This window comes from Plectropomus leopardus, chromosome 12 (genome assembly GCF_008729295.1).
Source record: "Plectropomus leopardus isolate mb chromosome 12, YSFRI_Pleo_2.0, whole genome shotgun sequence".
Classification (NCBI taxonomy): Eukaryota; Metazoa; Chordata; class Actinopteri; order Perciformes; family Serranidae; genus Plectropomus; species Plectropomus leopardus.
In genome coordinates this window covers 28,057,019-28,074,849 of record NC_056474.1, presented here as the reverse complement: position 1 = coordinate 28,074,849, position 17,831 = coordinate 28,057,019, and the positions used below count along the sequence as shown (strand labels likewise).

Genomic DNA, 17,831 nt, shown 5'->3' with positions numbered 1-17,831 from the left:
GTGCTGATTTTAGCACTAGAAAAGCTCAATAATACCAACAAAAAGCCAGAATAAAACCATGAACTGTGACACTCACGGGTACACTTCGTGATCTGGGGGGTCCAGGAGGCCCAGGGAGGCCAGGAGGGCCTGGTATACCAACTCCAGAGTCTCCCTGCGGAGAGGAAAGGTAAGAGAAGAGGACAGGAAGAAATATCTGTTTTTCACAGTTCATTTGGGGATATACAATAAATGCTATGCTATTTTGAATTAAAGGTCCAGTGTGTAGGACTTAGTAAGATATAGCTGTGATGTTTCAGAAAACTACCAACTGAGTCTCCACTTGTGTGCCAGGTGTGTAGAAAAAGTGAGTGACACATAAATGCAGACACACAGTTATGCATAAATATAGAAATACAGAAATGCAAAAATGCAGAATTACAGAGATGCTGAAATGCAGAAATATAGAAATGCAAAATGTCAGTGGCCCTATGTTGGATATGTAGGAGAACTACAGTGGCCAATGCAGAAATACAGCATGCATATATACAGACATGCTCAAATGAAAAAATGCAGAAATGCAAATGTTCCCATGTTGAGACAGCGTTTGTCATACTGTACAGTCAACATGGCGGACACAATTCTTATTTTTAGGTGATCATTAAACTTTTAGTTATGAATATTATATTCCATTACTGTCCGTATATCCCCCTAAACCCTACAGACTGGACCTTTAAAAGTCTACCAGTTGTGTTAAGTTAAGTGTGCCTTAGGCCCACCTTTTCTCCTTTGATTCCAGTTTCTCCCTTCAAACCTGGAAATCCCTGAGCTCCCCTCTCACCCTGGAGGTATAAACACAATAGAGTTATTACGTGTGATATGAAACAAAGATAAGAAGACAGAAGAACTTACGAGATAAATAACTTACTGGGTCTCCTTTTTCACCCTTGCTTCCCTTTAAAACGAGAGAAGGATTTAGAGTCAGCACTAAATCTTATGAACTCAGAGGTCTATAAAACAATGGCCACAACACCACAGACACAGGACACACACACACACACACACACACACACACACACACACACACACACACACACACACACACACACACACACACGCTCCTTATCTCACTGACACACAAACCTGCTGTCCATCTTTCCCTGGCAGTCCTTGGGATCCAGGGGCTCCTGGTGGTCCTTTTGTTCCTCTTGGGCCAGGCTGTGCTTGCCCAGGTAAAGGGGTGGGGCCTGGGTGCCCGGGTGGGCCAGGTGGGCCTCGGGGACCAGGATCTCCACGCTCTCCTTTTAATCCAGGCCTGATGCGACCCTGGAGATTCAAATTAAACAATATTTTCATGGGTAACGAACGCAGACTGTAGTAAAGATGTGGTCATGCAAAAATATTAAAGAATTGTCAGAATGTTTTAAACAACATTGATGAACAAAATAAGGAAGTGACAGACGAGTGAGAAAGTCCATGCGTGAACTTACATCTCCTGATCGCTCCCCTGGCTCCTCAGTCCGGTGTGGCCCTATGCACAACATGTGACATCATTAACAGGTTTGACCAATGAAATTCTTATAAGATAACACTGTATAAACTGAAAATTATCGCACAGACAAATGTACTGCATACACTACAAAATTAACCCTTAACCCTGGTGACAATTGGAGAGCCAAACTGAAAGTTGGTTATCGTAGAGTGCTTTTTATCATAGGGCCCTCTAGAGGGTACCTTTGCATTTTTTTAATTTTATTTGTATTTTTTAAATGTTAGTTTTTTTATTTTTATTGTATCAATATTTAATATAATACAACAAAATATGATACAATAAAAATAAAAAAACTAACATTTAAAAAATACAAATAAAATTAAAAAAATGCAAAGGTACCCTCTAGAGGGCCCTATGATAAAAAGCACTCTACGATAACCAAATGTGTAGGAAAACGTGCCCTTTGTGGTGCTCTTGAAGTGGATAAAACATGATGCAGTGCCATATAGGCCGCCCTACATGTTAGAAAGCTTTCTATGTGCTGCTGCCCCTCATACATTTTGAGTTTTCCACTGTTGGGATCAAACTGGTCATAAGTCAGCTTCTGGAAGCTTTGGGCCACCACTGCCCCTTTTGAACAGCTAATCAAAACATTAGATACAGATCTTTATATAGATCAGAGGTTTATTCTGACCTCTTATTAGCATTTCTTCTTTGGCCTCTGTTGGGGTCTGCTGACCAGAGTACTCATCCAGCTCCACCTCTGGAGGCTCAGTGGGTGGAGCTCTGACCGGAACACTGTCCTCCTCCTTGAGAGAAATCAAGGAACAAATTAGTTTGATTTCTTTTGTGTCCCACAAATTGCAAGAATTCTTTACCTAAAAAGTAGCTCATAGAAAAACTAGAAAATAATCAATAAATAGGAAAAAATATACAGAAAACTATAATAATTTTTTATATTTATTTTTTTGTTTGTTTGTTTTTAGTTTGTTTGACTTTTTTTTTGCTTTTTCAGGTAATTTTTTTTTTACAATATTTTTGCTCTTTCTTTCACTCATTTTTGGCCGTGTCTTTTGTTGCCTTCCCCCATGTTTTTGAAGGAAATGAAATGTTTCAAAGGGTTAAAGAGTGTATCATACAAGTTAAACTAAAAATGGCAAATTAATTTAACAGGACCTAAAAGAAAATATTAAATAATAAGACAATCTTTTCTAATAAAGGTCTCTAAATCAGACAAGAACGCATCAACCATGACTTTTTCGTAAAACGTTACTCAGCTTCTGAAGGCCAGTTTCCTTTGATGCTTCAAAGTCAACATTTATTATGAGATGTTTGGGGTCAGACTGACTTCCAGATTTTGGGAGAATGACAGTTGGTACCGGAAGAGAGAAGAAACACACACACTCACACATGGGGGAGTGCTGTTTAAGGGTCCTAATGAAAAGACGGGGGTGTACATCATACACAGCAAAGGACACACACACATACACAAACACACATGACCTTTATTGCTGCATTTAGAGCCAGTTTTGCTTCTTCAGTATCTCTTTGTAAACTGCATTTTAAGACCTTTTAACCATTTTTGTGAAGGCCCAACCGAGAGTATGTAAAGAAACCACTAATTCTTTTTTCATTTATTGTTCAAGGGACATTGTTAAACATTCTTATGGAGATCCCAAACTTTTAAAGAATATGACATATGCCAAAAACATTCAGTATGTTTCCATTTGATATAATAACGCAGGCTGCAGCTACCCAAAAAACATGACACCACCTGTAAGCATTGAGACAGTTTTACATAGTAGCTCCCATTACATCATCCAGACAACCTACCTGTGCTGTGCCATGTTTCCTCTCATGAGTGTTCTTCATAATTTCCTCCTCTGTTTCTCTGTCATCCAGGGCATCATCTCCACTGGTGTATCCCGATGCCTTTTTCAAACATCACAATATGTGTTGATTTGGGAAAAACAAGCTTATAGCAAAAGAAAATGATGTCAATCAATGATGATGCATGATCTATACTAAAAATCCAGTTGCTGGCCGAGGTTTTAAAGGTACACCGTGCACGACTGTTGGTTACTGTTTGGAACACGCTCACCAGCAAAAATGAAAGTAAAACTATAGCCAACCCCAGATTTACTCTGATTGGGCATTTTGCCAGGCTGTATTTTTTTTGTTAGTTTATTTGTTTGTTTGTTTGTTTGTTTGTTTATTGCCACTGTGTCCCTTACTTGAGCACTGTGGTGGTTCATGCCAGTAAACATACCAAGCACAGAAAAAAAGTTAAAATACAGGCAGGAGGCAGAGTCCCTGCCAAAAAAAAAATCCACTGCACCACACATGATGTCTGTATGAGCCTAACACAAACAAAGGTTTTTTAGGAAAAACCTGCATATGTTTTTTGTTTTTGTTTTTATCCTGTGAAGACTATATTAATTACATAATGAATATATCCTATGGCACTTAGACAAAAAGTTGTCAGATTAATACTACTTACTCAGTTTACTCACTTGACCATTCAGGTGGGCAATAGGACCCAATCCCCAGTAACTGGATATATTTGTTCAGTCAGGTCCTTTGACCACTAGAGGGTACTGTTGCTTCATGTGTATGATATTTGTACATATATATATACAATCCTATTACTAGCAGAAATACTACTGTGTTTATGAAGTGTGTTTCTTACATAAGGATCATCATCTTCACACTGCTCTTCAGCTGCTCTGGGATCATCTTTTATCACCAGCTGCTGAATGGAACCCTAAAAAGACAAAGAGGAAGAGAATTACAGAGAGAAGTTTGGTTTTGTTTTTACAGTGATCACATGATCATTAGGAACTCTGCTGGATTTGTTTTCTCTTTCTAATCACCAATAATAAAAAAAAAAAATGTTGTTCTATTGATGTTCCGTGGAATACAACTACCGTACTGTACTTAAGTACACTTTTGGGCCTGTATTTTTAGTAAAGTATGATTTTGAATGAACAATGTTTACCTGTAATGGAGTATTTTTACACCACTGTATTGCTTAAAGATCCGAATAGTTCTTCCACCGCTGGAAACAGATAGGGTTTCTCAAAACTGGGATATGGTGTTACATGCCCAAACACGTAACCAAACATGGTCATAGCTGAGGTACAACCACTACTCAAAAAAACACAACATATGCATAACTAGAAATAATTCAAACTGGTTCATTCTGTTAGAAAATGCTTTCTGGAAAAAAATGTTTTTAATTTTATATTCAAACCATGATCTTTTTTCCTAAAACTTCAGGGCTGTCTGACTTGAGGACAAATTTCTCTCAACATCCTCAAAACGTGGATTAACAACAAGATCGTTCACTAAAGTATACAACTCAATAATAACTGTCAAGGATCATAGGCACATTTCCCCCACATATACAACATGCTAATGTTATTAGCATAAGCCTGAGGCATTTTACATTGCAGAAATTAGCTTAGCGGCTGGCAGACTTTTCCCCTACTCATAACTTAACCAGTGTACTGTTATTTATGCTTTCTCTTATTGACCGCTGGTTTAAACCCCTGCATCTCCTGACAGAACAGCACGGATGACTTTTAGTCTTACATGCACGTTTTTTCAGTCAACATTACTGAAACAGAGCAGCTAACATAAGGTTAGCAAGAAGTCTGTGAAGGGGCCCAGCAGGTACATCCTGTTTCCTCAGTACAGCTTGTCTTCACATATCACGTGCACTGTCTGTCGACTCGCAGCTTCTCAAAAAAAAAAAAAAATTCCACGCTGATGACTTATTCCCGAGTAAATAATAGTAATATATCCTCATCATCTTTCTCTTGGCTGCTCGCCATCATCCATCGGACGCTGTGGGATGTGACACGGGCTTTCAATAGAAGAGCCGCCATTTTATTTTTCGGTGCCCCTATTAATAGCGCTGGTAAAGCACATTTACAGAAACGGTGGCTTGCCGGTTGTTGTTTTTTTGCGTGCTGTGCACGGTTGTCAGCAGAAACAGACCGTGAAAATTGCGTGTTGATAATTAGCCTATATTGACTCTATGCCACCTTTTACCTCTGCTCCTCTGCTCATCTTTCAAAATAAAAGCCCTCTGTCAAAGTCTGTGGACAGAATCCCATCAATTCTTGACACAAGGCATTTTATTTTGAAATATTTGCAGGACTGCGTTGTTGACAATGCAGGAGCTTGCACGACTGAATCTAGAATTTGTGCTTTTAAATGTGGACATAAAGTACTCATAGCAGCAGGCAGCCCCGCAGAAGCGTCACAGCCATGATGCTGCCAGTGTGAACACCAGGAGCAGGAAACATGCTCCAGTTCAGCGAGGTTGCTGTCATGCACTGCTTCTGCAAGCAGTGCGAATCAGCCAATGTAGCACGCATCGCAAACGAAATGAAGTGAATGGTTCGACCCATGGATATGCCAAATTATCCAATACTAGATCCAGCTATTTTGTCAAAATCAGGAGTGATGTCCCATCTTTATATCAGACTGACTGCATCCCTTTTCACTCATAGGTTGCTCTGCATGTTATTCAAATTAGAGCCTCATGTTCAGGAGTCTCTGAAATGTTCTCTTAATACACTTGTCACTAATACACAAAAATATGGCAACATTCTGGAAATGTATATATATATATATACACACACATACATACACTGTACATCCACACACACACACACACACACACATATTATATAATATATACATATATTGAGGTGAATGTATTTTTTAAAGGCATCATTAACATATTGCAAAATAATTTCATCCAGGAAGCATGCATCTACGGCTAGCTCACCTAGCACCACTGAGCTAGCCACGTTACAGCTCTGCTGAGGAGGACGCCATCAATGTTTACATCTCACACCTTCATAAGCACAAGCCTGTCATCAATGAGTAGATGCACACTTCATTATGTGTGGTGATATATGGTTGGCAAATGTAATTGGGTTGAAAGAAAACCATTTTTAAATGAAACTGCTCACAACAGGGTCTGTGGATTATCTTAAGTAACAAGATCATGGTTTCTGGAAAGAGACATGGCTTTGTTTTTTATCTTATTTTTTGCACTTTGAGCTCCACAAGCCCAATGTCATCTACTTCCATTACAATACAGTGAAAGCAGACATCTCTACGGCTTATATTTGAAAAACTTGCAAACTCAAACTATAACTAGGTAAGAGGAAAACTATGTAACAACCTGAATCTGTTGTTTCTGTCAGTAAAATTAAACTTGGCTTCTTTTATTAGTAGCCGTTTGTGTTGTAGCCTCTTTCTCTCTCTCTCTTTAAACAGAGGAGCACCACTTGCTGATATCACCATAGAGACCGCATTTCCAAAGATACACACACACACACACACACACACACACACACACACACACACACACACACACACACACACACAAGCATAAACACAACACTCAAAGTCACAGCGTGGTATTAATGGTGCTGGTTTATCTAGTTCTATGGGAACATGGAGAGAAATGTCAATTCCTAAATTTACAACCCTCACATACAAAGACATTCTGATTAAAAAGGGCGCCGTGCCATGACTGCTGTCCTTTGAAGCCCAAGACAACAAACCAAGGATACACACACACAAACACACACACACACACACACACACACACACACACAGTGACCCACATATTTCAGACAGAACATGGCCACTGCTGAGCATGCACATATTCTGCCGTCATGCTTCAGATAACCCGTTCAGAAAGTCAGGCCACACTGAACAAAAGCTGAATAAAAGTTGGAATGGATGCACTTCCGCTCGCCATGGCAACAACAAGAGACAAACAGCTCGTATTTGTCTTTAGTGAGCGTCGGTGAGTTGAAAATGGACTGACAGTAATAATGTCAGTGTGAAGAGAGTCTGTCAGCCTTTACTCGTGCTGTCTTCTATATTGATTGGGAGCCTCTGGATTTCACACGTTTCTTTTTTTTACCCTAACTGAAATACTGTTTAGAGTTTAAGCTCACCACACCATCATACTTGGCATAGCAGACTCAAGCCCTTGATCTGACCACAACTAAACCTTGCTGATGTCTCTGACTTCCTCATCTGCCATCAACTTACTCCCCCGTCCTCTCCTCCCATCCACATCTCACCCCTCTCCCTTTCCTCCTTCATCTCATCTCTATTCTTCCCTCCCTTCTTACTTCCTCTCTCTCTCTCTCTGATCCTCAGTCAAATCTGTAACAGGGTCAGCACAGGAAGTAGCCCTAGAGGTGGTCATGACATTTTGAACCTGTTTGTATCTGTCGCCTTGTAATGCCATTTGTCAAATTTCCCTTTTTTTGGTTTAGATTAGTTTAGCTAGCATGTGCATGGGTAAAAAGCGGCAGCTGTTTAAAGTAGGATTACTTATAAGTTAATTGGCTGTAGTTCTAAAGGTTTTTCTTAGAAGGAGAGTTGCTTCAGAAAATTATGTTTTTCAGTGAATATAAGCTGAAAATAGCACATTAGTAGAATCATTCTTCAGTTTACATCTACTGACAAGCTGAGGCACTATGTCATCATGATTATCGTGACAAATGACTCCCTATTGTCTGCTGATTAGTGCGGCTTTTGATGACATTATTGCCACAAAGTAAAGGTTATACAGGTTGTTTTCTGAATGCTATTTGGATGATTCAACTTTCGTTACATTTTTTCTATAAATCATATCAACTTGTCTTGCATTTCAGTACCTACAACCAAAGATTCCAGCAGCATAAACTGTCACTCAGACGAACACCGAAATTAGCACATGCACCCAGGTTTTAAACACAGGTAAACCAGCTAATAATAGGCATGATGTGCTTTTCTATTGCCCATAGAGCAGAGCCATGTACACAGTGGATAAGTATGCTTATCTGTTTATATGTGTGGGTTTTTTGGTGTGTCATTTTCAACATCACGGACAGACTGGGGGACAGGTAAAAAGCAGCATCGATGGAGGTCTGTGAAAACTTTACAGTGGTTACTTCTCTTTACTTTCTCTTCTCTTTATATTCTCTCTCTCTTCCTAACTCAGTGCAGAATAATTTGGACTGATGGTTTAGCTGCTTAGGTGGAGACGGACCATAATTGGTGGTGGTGTGTCATTGCATCTCGCTGGTTAAGGAGTTAAAATTAGCGCATTCACTTGGTTGTTGTGTTTCCATCAATACCAATCGGAGCCGGAGGCGATAAATACCAGTGTCTGCTGCAGAGTCATTTGAATGTGAATGCTGACTGTAACCTTTTCCATTGCATTAAAAAGACAGATGTTAGTGGGTGTTAGCTGATTTTTTATGCAGTGGAAATTAGGCTCTAGTGAAGGGGTGGAAAAAAAACATTTTGTGCCTTTAAGGGGTAAGAGGGGCCTTGGAGATCTACCACTGTTTATTTATTCAGCCAATTTTAATGTATTTATGGCAAAATTATTTAGGAATAAAAAACTGCAAACAAAACCAAACTTTTAATTCCGGACATTTTGAGGGCCACACCTTCCATTGCCCCCACCTCTACTCACTACAAGGCCTGTGCCTACAACCCCATGAATTCAGAATGGGTAATAATGAAACTTTCACATGCAGGTGTTTTTTTTTTTTTTTTATTCATTTGTTTTTTTGTAATCCTAAATCCTAAAATCCTAACCAATTCCTCTTTCTGCTTGCTGCATACATAAGATAGCGTACAGAACTGTGTGCATTATGCAGGAATTTCATCAAACATAAATTGCTGCAAAGTTTCTAGAGGAGATGGATTGAGGGCAGACGGCAATTCAGTTCTTTACATGGTAATGAGAGGCCACAACACACAAGCAGACACCTCCACACATACAAATGTAATCTTGGGGACAACTGCCAACACAAACTGCACACTTACGTATGTTGACACAGGCAGCCGTTCTCGTTCTTTGTCCTTTTTTTCAGGGAAAAACTTTTCCAAAACATGCAGAGACATCCTTAGACAAACCCGCATTTAGAGGATTCCCTCACTTACCTCAAACACGTCAAGACCCGTGCTTCCTGCATTAGCCACGAAAATGCCTGAATTGTGTTGGAAGGTGAGTCTCTCTGGCCTCCGATGGAAAGTAGTCCTCTCGGCCTCTCCACAGTCCATGTAGAGACGCACCTCATCGTGCTCCACCACCACCTGATAGATCAAATACAGCCATTTAACGTTTTGAAACTTAAGTAAATTTGCTTGAATCCTTTCAAAAACATGGAAAAAGGCAATGAGCAACTTAGCGAGACATATTTGCATGTTATTAGTAAATTGTTACTAAAAAAAACTAGCACAAAAAAGACAAAACAAAACAGGAAATGAGCTGAAAAAGGGCTGCAATAAAATGTAAAATATAATGATATAATAATAACAATAATAATAATAAGAGGCCGAGCGGACTACTTTCCATCGTTTCTCAATATCTTCCCCTTATTGTTTTTTTGTTTTGTTTGGGGTTTTTTTGGATAATTTTTGAACAATTCAACTTCTCTCTCTCTCTTTTTCTCTGTCTCAATTCAATTTCTTTTCAATTTGTATATATTTATATAAATAGAATTTTCTCAATATCTTCCCCTTATTGTTTTTTTGTTTTGTTTGGGGTTTTTTTTTGGATAATTTTTGAACAATTCAACTTCTCTCTCTCTCTTTTTCTCTGTCTCAATTCAATTTCTTTTCAATTTGCTTTATTGGCATGGATGTTTGTCAGATACAATTAAATGATGAGATAAATAAATACAAGGAAAAAAAATCAATCATGATATTCAAATCTACAGCAATCCATTGGATAAAAAATAGATGCATAAATAAAAAGGTCTCTCTCTCTCTCTCTCTCTCTCTCTCTTTCTCTCACCCGCTTTTTCATTATAAAATGGGTCACACGATTTTTTTTTTCTTACTTACCTCTCAGGGCTTCCATACCTTCCTTTTATCATAATTAATAAATACAATGATTTATGTCAATAAAAATAGAAAGATGATGCAAATTTTAGTTAAAAACAATAAAATAACTATTAAAAAAAAAAGCACAAAACATTTATTTCAGTCTATACAAAAGACAAAGTATATTTCAGGCACTTAAAGGCCTAGTACCTTTCACTATTAAACTATAAATAAAACAGGCAAAAAATAGATTAGGTAATTAAATATTCTAAACATATATAATAATAGGTCCTATCCTGTAATTCATCATATAACACAATACTAAGTGCTCACTGTGAATCGTGTCCACTGGTCGGTCATATCTGGGACACTGAAGGCAGCAGCCTTGTGGCTGTGGGACGCTTGCTCTCTGTCAGTGTAGTACAGTAAGATGCTCTGGAGGCCCCCACGCACTGGAGTGAGGGCCAAACCCAGCTTCACCACCTTCTGGAGGGCATCTGTGATGGCAAAGAGCACGCCTCCTCTCTGAGTGGCTGGACGCACCTGGAGTAAAGGCAAGGTAGAAGACATCAGAGGTCACTTTGGTCACTCAGAGGTCAGCTTTGGCATATTTCTGCCAATATATGAATATTAAAGTCATGTAGTGGAAAAATTATGCAATATGAAAGACTTTGAAAGTCATCACGTATAATAATATTAAGGTATGATTCATGCATAGTCATGGTTCGGTACTTTCAGAGACCTCAGAGCCCTTTACTGTCTGCATGCAGGCGTGTGACTTGGCTCCAGAGTGTCTAAGGGTTAAGAGACTGTAAGATCAAGACCCTGTAGATGTTTAGATGTTTAAAAGAAAAAACAAACTTGTGATAAAATACTGCATTAAAACATTATTTGAATCATTTAGGCCAGGAATAATATTTAACCACGTCGTAAAAAATCTGTGTAGCCGATATGTTGTATAGAAAAGTGTGAATATCATTTTGTTCAGGGATGAAAAAAGCCCATATATGTGTGTTATATCTTGTTATCTGCAGGTGCAGATGAGCAGATAGAATATGAGCAGTTATCTCCACTGACATGAATGTAGTTGTCAATCAAACGTTTCCGTGGCAACGGGTTAAACAGACTTGAGGCCTGTCTATCAGCGGCTGCAGTCTCTGCCCTCGCAGACTTGACGTGATAACAGAGAGCACGTCAAAGTAGACTGAAGTCTGCAAGGCCCGAGGATCTATATTTTATTCAGCCATATAACCTGCTGACATGAAGTCATGCTTAATCATTACCATACCACAAGGTGGCGATATAACATGACCTTAGCTGACCGTATATATTGTTCTTTAGAACAGAATAAAAAGCTCCAGTATTATAAACAGTACTTTTTTGAACACTAATTATGAATTTGTTAGCGTGTCAGGACCACTACAGAATGACGACAAAGGTTGAAGGGTTCAATTATCCTGTGTTACCGTGACGATGATGGCAAAGTCCCTGTAGAATGACCCTGGCACGAAGGCTTTGGTGAGCCGGCCGATGTTGGCCTCAGGCCCGAAGTTGTAGGCTGGAAAACCCTCATAGCCAGGAGTGAAGGAGACAGAGGGAGGGAGGGGGACGCCAATTAACTCCATCAGGTCCAGATGACCTCCTGAGCCTCGCTCTGACAAACACAGAGACAATATACAAATGTATAAATGCAAACAAAGAAAGAGTAACAGGTGGCAGCTTGTTTTTCTTGATAGTGGGGCTAGTTCACAGAAACTAAGATGTACAGCAGCTTTTCTGGCAGATGTCTGAACCACATTTCAAACTGACTTCTTTTGTCTGCTACCTGTGTGTTGCTGCTTCACACAACACATCAGAGTAAAGAAGAGAGGTGCCAGAATCATCTTGACAAGGCTTTCATTTGTCTTGATTTGATCTCTGCCCATGCCTCGCTGCTCTGCCTCGCATGGACATAATCCTCCAAAACAGAAACGCACACACAGTGGAAGGCAATTAGAGTATTTAGTGCGTGTGTGAAGAGATGGCTTCACATTCCCTTGATTCCCCCCGCTATGGAGTCTGTCTCCCGTGGAGACTTACTCTCACCTCAGCATTCCAGCCAGGATCACCCCTGCTACCTATATCTCCATCACGCGCATACACACACACATAAAAATGGGATGTATTTGCATACATTGCGCACACATCAAACACACATATCACCCACGTCAACACACAGACCGGACCGGACAGGCCAACATTTGGGGGTCTCTAATTCATCAGCCTGACCAACTGGAAACATACCTGATTAGAGGGTTTAAGGAGTGTGTGTGTGTGTGGGCGTGCTTCTGTGCACCACTTAAACCACTACAAGTGAAGCTTGTTGCAAACAGGTGGGCATTCAAGATGTGCACACAAAATACACACACACACATAAACACACCCCAAAGCACTCACACCTCCAGGCCAGATGTGAAGTCATTAGTGCCCTGTAATGACTGACAGAGCTCATGCTACAACGAGTATGCCGTAACTTTTCATTCCTGCACCGTGAGACACGCATTTCAAAACGCTGGCTGACATTGCTGCTGGAATCTGGTCTGAGACTGACTTGGCAGCAGCAGCGACCTGGTGGTGATTACCAGTCATGACTTGGACAGCAGCCATTCCAAGATAAAGAAAAACTGTGGGACAAAATACATCATAGGCTTGTGAGAAAGGGCAGAGAGACTTCTCTCAGCAGTTTTAGGGACAATATACTGAGCTTGTTTTACCTTATTATCAAACTTAATTTAAAAATGTTGTGTGAAAAGAAAGAATAAAAATCTACAAAGCATTTTACGAAAATGCTAAAACATACGTTAAGCCTATTTTATCTCATTGTTTTGACTTCCAGCCTTACTGTCCTACTGGGCACAGGAAAGCTGAATTTGAGAAAATAATAGGGTTTAACCTTTCCAGGCAGAATGGGTAAACTGTGTAACAGAGGGATACTTCCTTTATTTTAGGTCTTCAAGACATCTAAGAAGTCTTTTAAAACAAATGAATCATTGACATAATCCATAGATAAAACGTGTTATTTCAGCCTTCCATCTACCACTTGTTAATAGTTACCCTGTAAGTCAATACAATAAAAAATTAACAATTTCATTCACTGAAATGTGTGCTTTAAATTTAGCTTTAATGACACCAAATGTGAATCCCACCACAGCCAAAGCTGAGATGGCAGCCATAGCTACTCTGCTAAGCTAGGCTAATTAGCTGTTAGCAGCTTAGATTGCCGTCAGCTATTTTTATCTTCCATAACCAGATGTACCAACTAGGCTACCCATTTATGTTATATAACAAAATTATTGACCAAGACAGTTCTTCAGAAAATATAAATTTCGACTATGGGAAACACCTAAGTGGGGAAAGTAAGTAAATTTAGCTTTAGCCAAGGGGCTAGCTGTCTCACCAGCTAACGTTACATTTAATGCTAGGTGGATTTGGCTATCTTGGTTTAAGTATGGCTAGGATTTAAGTTGTGGTTTGAAGAAAGTAAAATTTTAACATGCTGTTTTTTTTCTTTTTTGGCATAAAAAATGCATGTTTAAACCAATGTTAAGGAGAGAGAATAATGAACTTGTCCAGAAACAAAGCTCTAACTGAATGCTTATGTTACTCCATGTCTGATAGGCAACTATTTGCCAACAGTCATAATAAGGTGTCAATAATGTGTCAATGTAGTATTCCAGCTTGTTTCATTGCCTCAAAGTGGTCAAATAAATGTGATGAAGCTTTATGTAAAATAGAAAAAAAAAAACAATACACATTAAATAGCATCATTTCAAGTGAAAGTCCAAATTTTACATTGCTTAATATAAAAAAGTATTAGAAAAACAAACAAACACAGCTTTAGTAAAAGTGCAAAAGATGGCCTGCCTTTAATTTACTAAGCATATTTTAATCTATAATGCATCATAATGGAAAATGCTCTGTAAAATGTGTAGTGGTAGTGATCCAATAACTGTAGTGGAGAAAACATACAACAGTCCCCTGTACAAAAATAGAGTTGAATATTTATAAAGTGCAATACTTCAAAACTACAAAATGTAAAGGTTACTTTCCACATCTAGTTTGAAGAAACACACACACACACGCACAAAATTCCACAAATCAAATCCCATAACAACATCACGTGTTACGGATTTAAGAGTATATACAATTGACTTAATTTCTATTTTTATAAAAACATTCTACACAAATGTCATAGACAAATATAACAGGTCTACATGTAGCTCTGATTTTATATTTCTGATTATTCATTCATTACTATGTTGTTTAAAGACTCCTGTGAACAGGTGCAAACACTTCCTTCACATTTATATTTATGGACTTTGTTGACAGGTAGATGTCATTTTGGCTTTGAACCAGTCAGCCAATTAAACAGTAGGCTATATCATTAATAAGTCCACTGCATTCAAATCAAACATTCTGCCAGTCATCTGATCACGTCACATTTTTCCACCCTAATTCCCTCCTCCTGAACCTAATCCTCGTCATGTCGGCCACATGGATGCTTGATCAGCTTGTGCAGGCTTATAAAACCAATATTAACCACCCCCACATCGCTGCCACGTATAACCTTTCAAAGCCCACCTCAACCCTGCAGCGCCACACAAAAGCTTCCTGCTGCTTGACCTACTCTCTCCGGGTTTCACAGAAAGATTTGACACAGAGCACATCAGGGTACAACTGTGTCACATACCAGCACACTACCGAAAGAATAACAACTAGGGCTTCTGTTATGAATTGTGAGATACGCTCGAGCATGACAGGAAACATTTGAGATATCAGATGAGATTTAATTACAGACTAAAGCGCTCACCAATCAGCGTGAACTCCTGAACCAATGACCTGCAACTTCTCTGTTATGGTTCACGCTCATCAACCTTATTTTCAGCAGCAACAGGTAGTTGTTTTTCATTAAAAGCTCAGTTGAACCCACTGATCATCAAATAGCAGACAGAGCAAGTTAGCAACTAGCTGACAAACATCATGAAGCCTTCAAGAACTAAAGAGCACCATAGTTCCCTCAGTAGTTGGTGCAGACCAAAAGAGAGAGAAACAAAAGAAACGAAAGAAACGATGATTTTACACTGTCTCTGCTGGATGTGTAAATAGTTAGCTCTATCAGCTTTACAAGGTGCTACTATTTCAAAGTTGTGTTTACAACTTGTTTCTGCTGCCTGCTGCTAATATAGCATTACCAGTATAAGTCTATTCAAATCAGAGCATTATTAACTATGAATATACAGTACTTATAAAGCGAAACCAAAGAATGAGTACAGGTCCTTAACTCTTCATACTGACAATTTTCAACTAGCCAATATACTCCAACAGCATTATAGACCGAATGTTTGTTTTAAGTAACATTTGGGTAAACGTCAAGCAGAACACTTTTTTATCAGTTTCAGCCACCAAAAAAAGTTATTCGCTATTCAAAGTATTTGCTGTATTTGGAATATTTTCACCACTTGATTTTTTTTCTTTTAGGTGGCTAAAATATGTTTTGCTGCAGCCCCATCCACAGCAGTACACTGCTTAATTTTTGTGCCGGTAAATGATAGCAAAGTGACAAAACATGCAAAATAAATACAACAGAAATCAGTCAGATCACAGTGTTAACATATGAGAGGTAGAGCTATGGCTAGAAATGACAAAAGAAATAAACAAGTTTGATGTTTTTATATGTCTCCAAAATCATAACTGATTGCCAGTTTTCTCACCAGAAATGTTTGTTGATGTTAGTGTGACGTCAATAGAGTTTCTGAGATTCAATTATGGCTTTTGGCCTTGGTGTGCCATCGCAAGACTTTTGGCCCCATCATCTTTTTTTCCTGATTTTCATCAATGTTTGCTTTTTTATTGGGAAATGTTGGAGAGTTTAGCACACATTAAATACTTTTTGGTTTAACTGTTTGCATATTATAAGCATAATACATGAGGGGTGCCATGAAAACATTCCTTCTTGTTAGAAACCAAAAAAGTTTTGGAACTACTGGTTTAACTACTATGGGAACCCTGCCTCTCTAATCTGTAAAACTAACTATTAAGCAATTGCAACCCACTCTTGAGCTAAAAATCTTGTCAATGGGAGAGCTTGGCGAATAAAACTATTATATTCAACATCTCAGTAACACTCACCACTCTTCCAGTGTTTCAGTGGTTTGTACTGGTTCTTGGCTTTGCTGTCACCAGCTGCGTTCTCCTCTGGACGTAGAGTCCAAGGTTCTGCAGTGCTGTAGCCAAAGATTAACTCTCCCAAGCTGGGTGTAGGGGCCAGCACAGACCCCTCTATCTGAGAGCTACCCTCCGGACCTTTCTCTGTCACCCACTCTGTTGTCCCTGGAGTGATGGATGGAGAAGTGATGGAGGGAGGAATGGAGGAAGGAGTAGAGCTCGTGCTGGTTTTGGGGTTCGCCCACAGGAAACTCCACCACTGGGCTCGTACGGGAGAGAAGAAGAGGAAGAAGAGAGCAAAAGAGAGGCCAGGAGCTCCCATCCTGTGTCTTGCATGAATGTACCAACACGCCAATGCTGTTAACTGCAGCTGCCAAACACACGTGCAAACAGGCAAGACACAGTGCAAAGTGTCCAGCTATGAGAAGATGCACATGCAGAGTCCTGCAAAGTAAATCTCAGTAATCCAGGAGGTCCAGAAATATTCAAGGAACGACCTTTCCACTTCTTCCTGTCCTCGCTATTCCTTTTTTATTTCTTCCCCCCCTCCTTACGTCCTCCCTCTCTCTGTCGTCTCTGTCTCTTGCTCTGTTTGTAACTCCCTGACATCTCCCTCTTTTCTCCCTCTCCTTCCCCTCCTCTCTCCCTGTGTAATTACCGCCTCCCCCCTCCACTGGCACTCCAACACACTTGATTTTCTCTCCCATTTGCTCTCAAACAGGCAGATTAGAGAGTTAGTTAGTTCACCACTCCCGCCACCCCCTCCTCCTCCTCCTCCTCCTTCTTTTCTCATCTGTTGGTGTGTTCTTAAGGTTACACTTGTGGTCTCCAGGTCGATGCCTCACGCCACATGTACAGCGTGTATAACTTAATATAAATGGACACACACATTTAGGATAAGGTGTGTGTCCACACAGGTGGTAATAACGCTGCTATTAGCTGAAATGTCAAAAGTAAAGCACCTTAAGTACCTAAACTAAAGTAAGAAAACAATACAACATAAAACCACAACACATGAGTCCAGAAAACACTGTACGGGCCTTATCATGAACATTTCTTTATAAGGACATGGGGTCAAAACATTCCACCCTGATCTTTTTTGGGACACAAAATACTTTCTTCAGCTACATGGCACATTTAGAATAGTGTGGGAGAGAAATAACATTTTTAAATAACTAAGAAAAACTTGAAATTCGGATATTTGTCTTAAACAAATGACCAGACAGTGCATAAGAGGAGACTGGAGTTTAGAGATTGGCAGTGCAGTTCTGCTTTCTATGTCCCATAGACA

The 17,831-nt window shown here is 39.4% G+C and overlaps 1 protein-coding gene across 1 annotated transcript in view; it reads right to left on the bottom strand.

Annotated features, from left to right (window-relative positions):
* Positions 1–16,962, bottom strand: part of col15a1b (collagen, type XV, alpha 1b) — a 40,516-nt gene extending 23,554 nt beyond the window's left edge. Inside the window, 12 exon segments of the mRNA XM_042497968.1 lie at positions 77–154; positions 759–821; positions 908–934; positions 1,123–1,305; positions 1,470–1,510; positions 2,166–2,280; positions 3,305–3,403; positions 4,161–4,235; positions 9,452–9,604; positions 10,670–10,879; positions 11,803–11,990; positions 16,505–16,962. Coding sequence (XP_042353902.1) covers positions 77–154; positions 759–821; positions 908–934; positions 1,123–1,305; positions 1,470–1,510; positions 2,166–2,280; positions 3,305–3,403; positions 4,161–4,235; positions 9,452–9,604; positions 10,670–10,879; positions 11,803–11,990; positions 16,505–16,862 — 1,590 coding nt within the window. The 5' untranslated portion in view covers positions 16,863–16,962.
* Between the last annotated feature and the right edge of the window lie 869 nt (positions 16,963–17,831).